This window comes from Piliocolobus tephrosceles, chromosome 19, assembly GCF_002776525.5.
Source record: "Piliocolobus tephrosceles isolate RC106 chromosome 19, ASM277652v3, whole genome shotgun sequence".
NCBI classification, from domain to species: Eukaryota; Metazoa; Chordata; class Mammalia; order Primates; family Cercopithecidae; genus Piliocolobus; species Piliocolobus tephrosceles.
This window is the reverse complement of record NC_045452.1, coordinates 13,059,385-13,072,252: the sequence shown is the minus strand read 5'-3', so window position 1 is coordinate 13,072,252 and position 12,868 is coordinate 13,059,385. Positions and strand designations below refer to the sequence as shown.

The following is a 12,868-nucleotide window of genomic DNA, read 5'->3' as shown; positions in this document are numbered from 1 at the left end:
CAACACGCCCGTGCCCGCCTATTGCCCTCCCACTCCTAGAAAAGCCGCTCTTGGCCAGGGTCCCACGCGGACTTCCCAGCCCCAGTCCTGTCGGGATGTCGGGACTGCCGGAACTCGTCCCGAGAGCCCCACCGGGGGACTCTGCCGGCCTTCTTTGCCGGAGGCTGACAGACCTCTTCCCCACACCTTAGGTGACCAAAATAAACTTGCAGTTTTGCTCCTACACTTGCCTACCCGCTGGTTCTTTTTGTGCTCTCTCGGCTGGTCTTAGAAAAACAAAAAGTATTCTAGCTTTGAAATGATAGATTTGCCTTTTGTTCTGTTTCTGCTTTCTTCAGCCCCTTTTCTGTGTATAAAGCCAAACTCCTCTGCTTGACTCATTGAACACTTTTTCTATCTCATAACATGAAATGTTGCCTGATTCTAGAATTGCAGTAGAGATAACTCAGATCTTTAAACCAAATGTGTCATAATTTTGTCTTTGACAGTTCCCTCCCACACTGAGAAAGGCTGAGCTGTGTACCTGATAGATAACTGTAGAAATGATGGAATTTGGCCCAGCGAGATGGCTCATGCCTGTAATCCCAGTACTCTGGGAGACCAAGACAGACAGGTGGATCAGGTGAGGTCAAGAGTTTGAGACCAGCCTGGCTAACATGATGAAACTCTGTCTCTACTAAAAACACAAAAATGGGCTGAGCGTGGTGGCATATGAATCCTAGCTACTTGTGAGGCTGAGGCACGAGAATCACTTGAACCTGGGAGGCGGAGATTGCAGTGAGCCGAGATCACACCACTGCACTCCAGCCTGGGCAACAGAGTGGGACTCCATCTCAAAAAAAAAAAAAAAATGGAATGTGACTCAGAAGGCTTCATTGTAAGATATTACCACTTCCTTCCTGCTCACTGGGATCACTCATGGCGGCGTATCTGGAATTGGTAGGTTCTTGGTCTCACAGACTTCAAGAATGAAGCTGTGCACCCTCAGGGTATTACAGTTCTTAAAGATGGTGTGTCTGGAGCTTCTTCCTTCTGGTGGGTTTGCGGTCTCGCTGTCAGGAATGAAGCTGCAGACATTCGTGGTAAGTGGTACAGCTCTTAAAAGCAGCGCATCTGGAGTTGTTCGTTGGTTCTGGTGGGTTTGTGGTCTCGTTAGCTTCAGGAGTGAAGCTGCAGACCTTTGAAGTGAGTGTTACAGCTCATAAAGACAGCGTGAACCCAAAGAGTGAGCAGCAACAAGATTTATTGCAAACAGCGAAAGAACAAAGCTTCCACAGTGTGGAAAACAACCCAAGCAGGTTGCTGCTGTTGGCTGGGGAGGGGGGGGGCGGGGGGGGGGGCAGCCTGCTTTTAATCCCTTATCTGACCCCACCCACATCCTGCTGATTAGTCCATTTTACAGAGAGCTGATTGGTGTGTTTATAACCCTTGAGCTAGACACAGTGGTAGACAGAAAAGTTCTCCAAGTCTCCACTAGGTTACCTAGACACAGAGTTAGCTAGATACAGAGTACTGATTGGTGTATTTACAAACCTTGAGCTAGACACAGAGTGCTGATTGGTGTATTTACCATCCTCTAGCTAGATAAAAGTTCTCCAAGGCCCCAGCCGGCTCAGGAACCCAGCTGGCTTTACCCGGCGCATCCTGTAACCGGGCTGAAGGCGGAGCTGCCCGCCAATCCCGGGCCGCGCCTGCACTCCTCAGCCCTTGGGCGGTCGATGGGATCGGGCGCCACGGAGCAGGGGACGGCGCCCATCGGGGAGGCTCAAGCCGCTCGGGAGCCCACCGCAGGGGGGAGGCTCAGACATGGCGGGCTGCAGGTCCAGAGCCCTGCCCTGCGGGGAGGCAGCTAAACCCGGCGAGAATTTGAGTGCAGCGCCGGCAGGCCCGCACTCTTGGGGGACCCGGCGCAACCTCCGCAGCTGCTGGCCCGGGTGCTAAGCCCCTCACTGCCCTGGGCCGGCGGTGCCAGCCGGCCGCTCCATATGCCGGGCCCGCCGAGCCCGCATCCGCGCCTGCCGGAACTCGCACTGGTCCGCGAGCGCGGCGCGCAGCCCTGGTTCCCGCCCGCGCCTCTCCCTCCACACTTCCCCGCAAGCAGAGGGAGGCGGCTCCGGCCTCAGCCAGGCCAGAGAGGGACTCCCACGGTTCCGTGGTGGGCTGAAAGTCTCCTCAAGCACCGCCAGAGTGGATGCTGAGGCCGAGGAGGCGTTGAGAGTGAGGGCTGCTAGCACACTGTCACCTCTCAGCGTGAAGCCAACTGCCATGTTGTGAGGATGCTCAAGCGGCCCCCGTGAGGAAGAACTGAAGCCTCCTGCAGCCTCCTGCCAACAGCCAGCACAGACTTGCCAGCTACGTTCGACATCTTGGAAGCAGATCCTCCTGCCCCAAACCTTCAGATGACTGCATCCTGATGGATATCTTGACTGCAACCTCATGAGAGACCCTGAGTCAGAGCCACCCCACTAAGCGTTTCCATAATTCCTGGCCACAGAAATCATGAGAGAGAATAAATGTTTGCAGTTGTTTTAAATGGCAATATTTTGGAGTAATTTGATACACTCAATAGATACCTAATACACTCCTCTTTCATGCCGTTGACGCTACCCCAACCCCACGCCCTATCCTTACCTCGGAGCCAGCGCAGGAGGAAGTAGTCATCAGGACTGGGCAAGGCAGATGGCACATCTTGGATGTTCTCCCGGAACTGAGGACAGAGAGGGAGAGAGCCGGGTCAGAGGTCAACCACCCTCAGTCTTGCAGGTCTCAACTGTGCTTGAGGAAGGGGATGTCTGAGTGAAGAGGGCCCACTCGGGCTGGGAGGATCAAGGCCTGGGTCAAGCCGTAACAGTTTGTTTTCTCCGTCTTGGAAATGGGATGATAGAACCAACTACAGGCGAGGCGCCGTGGCTCGCTTTGGGAGGCACAGGCGGGAGGATCACCTGAGGTCAGAAGTTCCAGACCAGCCTGGCCAAATGGTGAAACACCCCATCTGTACTAAAAATACAAAAATTAGCCGGGCGTGGTGGCAGGCACCTGTAATCCCAGCTACTTGGGAGGCTGAGGCAGGAGAATCGCTTGAACCCAGGAGGTGGAGGTTGCAGCGAGCCAAGATCGCACCAGTGCACTCCAGCCTGGGGCACAAGAGCAAGACTTTGTCTCAAAAAAACAAACAAAAACCTACCACACTGAACATCAGAGAAAAATTAAACGTGGATTAAACACAGAGAAGGTTTACAAGCCTGACTCAGGGATGTGGGGGCAGGGAGGGGCCCTCTTTAGGGCACTAATCTTTATCCTTAGGAAGCCTTCAGGCCAGGTCAGGTGGGAGCATAAACTGCACAGAGTATGAGGCTCAGAGAGGTTGAGCAACTTGCCTAGTGTCACACAGCCAGCAAGTGGCAGAACTGGTTGCCTGATTCTAGAATTGCAATAAAGATAATTGAGATCTTTAAACTGAATTTGTGTCAATTTTGTCTTTGACGGTTCCCTCCCACACTTAAGCAGGGCTGAGCTGTGTACCTGATAGGTGAGGGTTGAAATGATGGACTGTGACTTAGAAGGCTTCACTGTAAAGACATGGTTTGGAACCCGTTAGCCAGGCCCGAGTGAGGGGTGGCTTGACCTGGCCTGGGAATTGGTTGGGATAGTTCAGCTGACCCTGGGCCCACCCTGCAGGGTCTGAGAGCTGAGGGTCCGTTCCTGGGTGGATGTCATTGACTGTAGGCTAAAGCCAACCTTCAACACTGATGAATGTGGTAAGGAAAAGAGCACTGGACAAAGAGTCAGCAGGTCCTACTGTGGCCTTGTCTGAGTCATTTCGCTCTCTCTGGGTCTTATTCTCATTGGACCCCAAATGGACCCTCAAAGGACTTTCCCTGACCCCCCACCCAAAATGGACTGATAACATTTGTCTACAGGAATATGAGAGAGTGTTTGGCTTTGGCTAAGCATTAAATGAATCCTGACATGATACTGCCATTATACCAATTCCCTAAGTGAGGAAAGTGAGGCTGGAAATGGTGAAGGGACTTCTTAACCAACATGAGCAATTCTTTCTTTCAATTTCTGACTTCAGTTGTCTTTTAAGAGGGCTATCCCAGGTCTAAGCAGAATGTCCTTTTCCTGATGCCGAACACCGCCTCTCGTTTTTGTTCCTTTTTTTCTTTTTTGAGTATTGTATTTAAACTCATGGGCATTAAGATCAATTACTTGGCCAGGTGAGGTGGCTCATGCCTGTAATCCCAGCACTTTGGCCAACCAAGGCAGGTGGATTGCTTGAGCTCAGGAGTTTGAGACTAAGGGAGGAGACCACTACTATTCCTGCTGCCCTCCTCCCCCCACCTTGCCTAATTCAAAGACAGGAGAAAAGAAAGAGAGAAACAAAAGTAAGATAAATAGCCAGACAACCTTGGCACCACCACCCAGTCCTAGGAGTTAAAGTAATAATTAATAACATCAACCCCTGGCCTAAACTACTTGTGTTATCTGTAAATTCCAGACACTGTATGAAAAAGAGCATTGTAAAACTTTCTGTTCTGTCAGCTGATGCATGTAGCCCCCAGTCACATTTCCCACACTTGCTCGATTTATCACAACCCTTTGACGTGGACTCCTTAAAGTTCTAAGCCTTTAAAAAGGCCAAGTATGTCTTTCTCGGGGAGCTCGGCTCTTAAGACGCGAGTCTGCCGACGCTCCCAGCCGAATAAAAAACCTCTTCTTTCTTTAATCCGGTGTCTGAGGAGTTTTGTCTGTGGCTAGTCCTGCTATAAGACCACCCTGGGCATCAAGGTGAAATCTCATTACTACAAAAAACACATTAGCCAGGCGTGGTGGTGCACGCCTGTAGTCCCAGCTACTTGGGAGGCTGTGGTGGGAGAATTGCTTGAGCCCAGGAGGCAAAGATTGCAGTGAGCTGAGATCATGTCACTGCACTCCAGCCTGGGCAATAAATCAAGACCCTGTCTCAAAAAAAAAAAAAAAAAAAAGACCAGTTGGCTGGGTGCGGTGCCTCATACCTGTAATCCCAGAACTTTGGGAGGCCAAGGCAGGCAGATCACTTGAGGTCAGGAGTTTGAGATCAGCCTGGCCAACACGAGATCAGGAGTTCAAGATCAGCCTGGCCAATACGGTGAAACCCCATCTCTACTAAAAATACAAAAATTAGCTGGGTGTGGTAGGCGCCTATAATCCCAGCTACTCAGGAGGCTGAGGCACAAGAATTGCTTGGACCCAGACAGCAGAGGCTGCAGTGAGCTGAGATCATACCACTGCACTCCAGCCTGGGCAACAGGGCAAGACTACATGTCAAAAAAAAAAAAAAGTCGATGACTTGAACTTTTTAAAATTAAAACTAACAGCATTATGGGGATATAATCACGTATGAATTCACACTTGAACAACTTGGAAGACTTTTCCGCTAGCTTTATTTCTTTATACTTTGTTTTCTTTTAAAAAGATTCATACAATTCAAGAAACACAACTTTTAAAAAATTGTCATTTTAATTTTTAATTTTATTTTTATAATCATCTTCTTTGATACCAAGAAACACAACTTTTAAAGGCCACAATCATCCTTAAGCTAGATTTTAATCATACTCCCCTCCCAGCTTTGTCAAGGTATGAATGGTGTTTAATTGCTTTTCATCAAAGAGAAATGAAAACTTTTCTGGCTGAGCGGAGTGGCTCATGCCTGTAATACCAGCACTTTGGGAAGCTGAGGCAGGTGGGTCAGTGGAGGCCAGGAGTTCCAGACCACTCTGGCCATCATGGCAAAACCCCGTCTCTACAAAAAATACAAAAATTAGCCGGGTATGGTAGCACACACCTGTGATCCCAGCTACTCAGGAGTCTGAGGCAGAGAGTCTTTTGAACCTGGTAGGCAGAGGCTGAAGTGAGCCAAGATCACACCACTGCACTCCAGCCTGGGTGACAGAGCAAGACTCCATTTCAAAAAAGAAAAAAAAAAATTAAAAATTAACTGGGTGTGGTGTGCCTGGCTGTAGTCCCAGATATTCAGGAAGCTGAGGTGGGAGTGTTGTTTGAGCCCAGGAGTTTGAGGCTGCAGTGTGCCATGTTCTCACCACTACACTTCAGCCTCAGCCTAGGTGACAGAGTGAGACCCTGTCTCTAAATAAATGAATAAATAAATTTCCTGTTCACTCTCATGGACAAAAAACAAATTTTCTGGTATTGCTATACATCAGCAACACATTCAGCCATTTTCTAAGGAAATGGGTGAAGTTGCCAACACGCAGCTTTACACACACTACCTTGAGGAAGAAAACCAAGAACAGGCACAGGAGAAACTGTGCCTGTTCTTGGCACCTGTGCCTGTTCTTGGCACCGAAAGGCAGGGCGCGGAAGGGCAGGGCGTTGGGCGGGGACGCCCGGCTCGCATCCCGTCCCCAGCCTGGATCCGGGCCCCGCCCCGCCCCGCCCACACCGCGACCCTCCCCATTGGTCTCGCGACCCTACCACAAAGCCCACTCCAGCGCCCGGTCGCCTCCCTTCGTTGCCCCACGAACCCCTTCCCGGCACCGTCCACCCCGCATACACCACCTACCCCATGCAAAGCCCTGTGATGGCAGGAGTCGAGACCTCCAAGGCCCCGTCGTTGCGTCCATGCTCATGGCACTGTGTGAGTCTTCCTGAAGCCCAAGCTTGCCCTGTGCGACCACGAAGGAAAGACCCTAAGGACCTTCGAGGGACTCCTCCCAGGCTAGAGACGAAAATGCACCCTGTTCCTGTCTTCTCCAGTTCCGAGCTGAGGACTGGACCTGCCAATGCAGCCTCCCCAGCAGGCCAGCAGCCTTCACCAGCCCTGTCCAGTATGGTAGACACAAATTCTTCAAACGTGGCTAGTCTGAACTGAGGTCTGTTGTGAGTGTAAAATACACAGGATTTCAAAGACTCAGTATCCCCTCAAAACACTGTTGTTTTTTTTTTTTTTTTTTTTTGAAACAGGGTCTAGCTCTGTTGCCCAGGCTGGAGTGCAGTGGCACCATGATGGCTCACGGCAGTCTCAACCTCCTAGGCTCAATCCATCCTCCCACCTCAGCCTCCCAAGTGGCTGGGACTACAGGCGTGGGCCACCACACCAGCTATTTTGTTGTTGTTGTTGTTGTTGTTGTTAGAGATGGGGTCGCTCTATGTTGCTTTTTTTTTTTTTTTCTTTGAGACAGAGACTCGCTCTTTCGCCCAGGCTGGAGTGCAGTGGCCGGATCTCAGCTCACTGCAAGCTCCGCCTCTCAGGCTTACGCCATTCTACTGCCTCAGCCTCCCGAGTAGCTGGGACTACAGGCGCCCGCCACCTCGCCCGGCTAGTTTTTTGTATTTTTTAGTAGAGACGGGATTTCACTGTGTTAGCCAGGATGGTGTCGATCTCCGGACCTCGTGATCCACCCGTCTCGGCCTCCCAAAGTGCTGAGATTACAGGCTTGAGCCACCGCGCCCGGCCTATGTTGCTAATTTTTTTTTTTTTTTTTGAGAGGGAGTCTCGCTCTGTCACCCAGGCTGGAGTGCAGTGGCCAGATCTCAGCTCACTGCAAGCTCCGCCTCCCGGGTTCCCGCCATTCTCCTGCCTCAGCCTCCCGAGTAGCTGGGACTACAGGCGCCCGCCACCTCGCCTGGCTAGTTTTTTGTATTTTTTTTAGCAGAGACGGGGTTTCACCGTGTTAGCCAGGATGGTCTCGATCTCCTGACCTCGTGATCCACCCATCTCGGCCTCCCAAAGTGCTGGGATTACAGGCTTGAGCCACCGCGCCCGGCCTATGTTGCTAATTTTTAAATTTTTTGTAAAGATGTGTTCTCGCTGTGTTACCAGAACTCCTGGGCTCCAGTGATCCTCACACCTCAAAAGTGCGGGGATTATAGGCCTGACCTACTGCACCAGGCCAATCGTTTTTATATTGATTAGATTATATATTGAAGTTAATACGTTATTAAAATTTATTTCAGTTGTTTCTTTTAGTTTGTTGTTGTTGTTGTTTGCTTTTTTCTTTTGTTTTTGAGACATAGTCTTGCTCTACCTCCCAGGTTGGAGTACGGTGGCACAATCTTGGCCCACTGCAACCTCCACCTCCTGGGTTCAAGCGATTCTCCTGCCACAGGGTTTCACCATGTTGCCCAGGCTGGTCTCGAACTCCTGACCTCAAATGATCCACCCACCTCAGCCTCCCAAAGTGCTGAGATTACAGGCATAAGCCACGGCGCCCAGCCTCTTTTTAGTTCTTTAATGGAGCTACTAGAAAATTTCAAAAACGCCGGACACGGTGGCTCATGCCTGTAATCCCAGCACTTTGGGAGGCCGAGGTGGGTGGATCACCTGAGGTCAGGAATTCCAGACCAGCCTGACCAACGTGGTGAAACCCCGTCTCTACTAACATACAAAAATTAGCCAGGCATGGCAGCAGGCGCCTGTAATCCCAGCTACTCGGGAGGCTGAGGCAGGAGAATTGTTTGAACCCAGGAGGCAGAAATTGCAGTGAGCCAAGATTGGGCCATTGCACTCCAACCTGGGCAACAAGAGCAAAACTCCACCTCAAAAAAAAAAAAAAAAAAAAAGAAGAAAGAAAATTCCAAATGACCTATGTGGCTTGCATTTATGGTGGCGTGGTATTTCTATTGGCTAGTGCTGGTGTAGCCTCTGGCTGCCAAGTCCCTCACGGTTGGGAAGAGACCCAGAGCTGGAGAGTGCAAAAGAACCTCAGGGACCTTGAGTCCTGCCCCCGACCGTGGCAGAAGGAGAAACGGAGGCTGGTGTAGGAGTCTCTCCCTTCACTCACCTGGGCCAGCGACTTCTCCTGCGATGGGCTCAGGTCTGCGATGGGCTGCCCACGAGTGGGTCCAGGCTCTGCTCTGTGGCTCCCTCCAGGTGGCCTGCCTTTTGCCCCACTGGCAGCCATGCCCACATTTATCACTGCCCAGAAATCCCACTCCTTCCTGTCAGCCCTAGGGCAACTGGTGGGGCTCATTTCCTTACTAGGTGCCTCAGGCACGGAGCCCTGGACTCAGGAGCGCCCTGGGTTCACATCCTTACTTGCAAAATCAGGACAGCAATGTTTCCTGGGAGTGTTGATGTGGGCATGTTGAAATTGACACCACCTGATTTCATGCACATGGGGGTAGCAGTTCATCCTGCCTCTCAGTCCCCTACCCTCTACTCCTGTGGTCCCTTCAGATGCCTCCTTGAGCCAAGACAAGTCATCTCTCATCCCCAATAGAGACCCAGAAGTCACTGTCATCATGCCTTCACTCTCATCCCAGGCTTCATCTACCACCTGACATGTCCAGAGCAACTGCCCATGATTCATCCCAGCTGTTAGGGCACATGGCTTCAGGATTGAGGATGAGACTTCCCAGGCCCAGACCCAAACAGGTGGATGTGCAATCCTGAGCTGGGCCACACCTGGCCTGGGAGCCAGGATGAGAGGTGAGGAGGGACTCCTGGCTATATCTGCCCCCACCACCCACTGGACAAACAGAAAGCCAGAGCCCAAGATGAGGACACATGAGATCACGTGGTGTGCATGGGACCTGGAACACAGTAGGTATTTGTAGTAGTCTGGGTTGCCCTGAGACAAGGAGATCAGGGCAAGTTTATTAGAGATGTGTCCTGAGAAAGACATATAGAAGGGAAGTGTGGAAACGAGACACAGAACGGAAGGCAGCTGTATAGGACTAGTTATCAAGGAAGTACAGAAGAACTCAATCTCAGTGGGGACTTCTGGGAGACAGCAGGGAACCTGCCCATCAGCGTTTCCTTGCCTGAATGGGGAGGGAACTGGGGTATTGATACAGCAACTCGGGACAGTCTTCAGTTGAGGGTTGCTCCAGGGGCTGTCAATTCTGCTGGCACTTCTGGCCTGCTGTGCACACAATTCAGAAGGCTGGAGAGCGTCCTTAGGCAGAGAAACACAGGTTCTGCAGCTGGGGAGTAGTGAGGCTGAGGTGATATAGGCAGGCATCGCCAGCTTCAGCTCTAATCGGAGACCATTTGCTGGGCTCCACGTCAAGTTCTAGTCCAAAGGCTTCATGTGCTCCTTGAGCCCCAGACTATTGCTCCCTACCTGACAGAGCCTGGAAGAGGGAAGCAGCATGCCTGGGGCCATGCAGCCATGGAGTGACAATCGGGACTATCTGGACCTGGTGCTTACTCAGGACATTGTATCCCACATGGCTGGCTCCTGGCAGAGGCATGCACATAGGTGGCCTTGCTAAGTCCCAGGAGAGTCCCCCTTAGCCCTGGAAGAGGGTGATGAGCAGATCTGCCTCTTTTGCAGGGTGGGGCCTCCCCAGTACCCAACACACCTCAGGCTGGAGCTTGAGCCATAAGGGGTAAAGTCAGGAACTCTCCCCTACTCTCGTCTCCTCCCCCTGGGTCCCTGCTCCCAGCACCTCTGGCCCATCTTCTTCTTCGTTTTCTTTTCTTTTTATTTTTGAGACAGCGTCTTCTTGCTCTGCCGCCTAAGCTGGAGAGCAGTGGCTCACTGCAACCTCCTCCTCCCAGGTTCAAGCTATTCTCCTGTCTCAGCCTCCCGAGTAACTGGAATCACAGGCGCACGCCACCACACATGGCTAATTTTTGTATTTTTAGTAGAGACAGGGTTTCACCTTGTTGGCCAGGCTGGTCTTGAACTCCTGACCTCAAGAGATCTGCCCACCTCAGCCTCCCAAAGTGCTGGGATTACAGGAGTGAGCCATTGCACCCAGCCTTGGCCCATCTTCTTCAAGCTGGCTTTCTGAATATGTCTCTCCTCTGCTCGAAAGCCTCCCTGGGCTCCTTATTACCCTCAGTAAAAACTGTCAGTGCCTTCGCCTAGACTCAAGGCCCTTTTGGGTACCTCCTGAGCTAATTTCCCCTTCCTTTCTCCCTTATCCCAGGTCCCTTGCCTCCCCTCCATTCTCTTTCCAGCTTTTTCTTCTGCTGTTCCCTCTCCCTGGAATGCCTTTCTTGCAACACCCTTATATTCAGTCCCCGCCTCCCACAATGCCTACTTCAAATGCCTTCTCTTTGGCAATGTCCTTTCTGATATGTTTCTTTCTTTTTTTTTCTGCTGGGAAGCAAATCCCCAGCCCCCTAAAATCCCACACCCCACCGTCATCTTCCATCCTTCCAGCGATTGTGATCTGTCACAGGTCTCACTCTTGGGCTCCTTGAGGGTCTGGTTCATCATGGTACATTCCCACTCCAGCACCGACTGTGTTGCACTGTACACAGTAGGTGCTCAATAAAAGCTCACCACACCTGTAATCCCAGCACTTTGGGAGGTCAAGGTGGGCGGATCACCTGAGGTCGGGAGTTCAAGACCAGCCTGGCCAAACGGTGAAACCCCATCTCCAAAAATACAAAAATTAGCCAGGTGTGGTGGTGCACACCTGCAATCTAAGCTACTTAGGAGGCTGAAGGAGACGCACTTTAACTCGAGAGGTGGAGGTTGCAGTGAGCCGAGGTCATACCATTGCACTCCAGCCTGAGCAACAGAGCGTGCCTTTGTCTCAAAAAATAAAAAATAAAAAAAAAATCACCAAAGATAGGCCAGCAATGGAAGCTGGGATGCCCCAGAGCAAGCATCACCCAGGATCCCTGATTCTACCTGTCACTGTCAAAACTACCTGGTTTGTGCCCCATTCCAGTGTCACACGGGTTTTCACCCAGTGAACTCATTTCAGCGCATGTCTGCACTGGGTAATGTGCCTCCCTTGCCAGGGAAATGGGGGCGCTGTCAGTCACAAGCAGGCTCTGGAAGGCCCTCTGCCCTCCCTCCTTCTCCCCTCCCTACTTCACTTCCCCACTCCTTGTCTTCCTTCCCTTCTATATTTAATCTTGTGTTCCTCTGTCTTTCAACATTTATTAAAAGTCTACTGTGTGCCAGGCACTGGCCTAGCCCTGGAGGCCAATTGTGCCAATGCGTCCTGGTCCCTGTCCTAGAGGAGCCCACTCCAGGGGGCTCGCAAGATGAGCAAATCAACAGTTGCATCCTGAGTGGGCAGAGCCCCGATGGGGAATAACAGGAGGCTGTGGGAGCCCCAGGCCCTATGCTAGGCTGGTGGTTGGGTGTCAGGGAAGAATGCCTGGAGGAGAAGGCGACAGAGCTTGTTTTGAAAACATAGAACAAAGTTAGGCCTGCAAAGGGAAGGGAGCCTTTCGGTAGATGGAAGAGTATGTGCAAGACCACAGAGGCGGACAGGAATATGGCTTCTCCCCAAGGTGGCGAGGACCATGGCGTGATTGGAGCACATGTGAGCCTGGGGCTGCAGGTGCAGGGTGGCTGGCTTGAAAGGGTGAGCGTGGGTCAGGTGTGGTGGCTCACACCTGTAATCCTAACACTTTGGGAGGCCAAGGTGGGGGACTGCCTGAGTTCAGGAGTTCGAGACCTGGGCAACATGGCAAAACCCTGTCTCTACTAAAAATACAAAAAATTATCTGGGCATGGTGGCACATGCCTGTAATCCCAGCTACTCGGGAGGCTGAGGCATGAGAATTGCTTGAACCTGGGAGGTGGAGGTTGCAGTGAGCTAAGGTTGCACCTCTGCACTCCAGCCTGGGCAACAGAGTGAGATTCCGTCTCAAAAAAAAATGAAAGAAAAGAGAGAGAGACAGAGGGAGGGAGGGGGAGAGAGAGAGAGAAAGAAAGAAAGAAAGAAAGAAGAAAAGAGAGAAAGAAAGAAGAAAAGCGAGAGAAAGAAAAAAGAAAAAGAAAGAGAAAGAAAGAGAAAGAAAAAAGAAAGAAAGGAAAGAAGGAAGGAAAAGAAAGAAAGAAAAGAAAGAGAAAGAAAGAGAAAGGAAGGAAGGAGGGAAGGAAGGAAGAGAAAGAAAGGGAAGGAAGGAAGGAAGGAAGGAAGGAAGGAAGGAAGGAAGGAAGGA

At 51.3% G+C, this 12,868-nt stretch overlaps 1 protein-coding gene across 1 annotated transcript in view; it reads right to left on the bottom strand.

Moving 5' to 3' along the window:
- SEC14L6 (SEC14 like lipid binding 6) overlaps window positions 1-8,906 on the bottom strand; it is a 26,971-nt gene extending 18,065 nt beyond the window's left edge. The window contains 2 exon segments of the mRNA XM_026447083.1: window positions 2,632-2,707; window positions 8,787-8,906. Coding sequence (XP_026302868.1) covers window positions 2,632-2,707; window positions 8,787-8,906 — 196 coding nt within the window.
- Window positions 8,907-12,868: the final 3,962 nt, after the last annotated feature.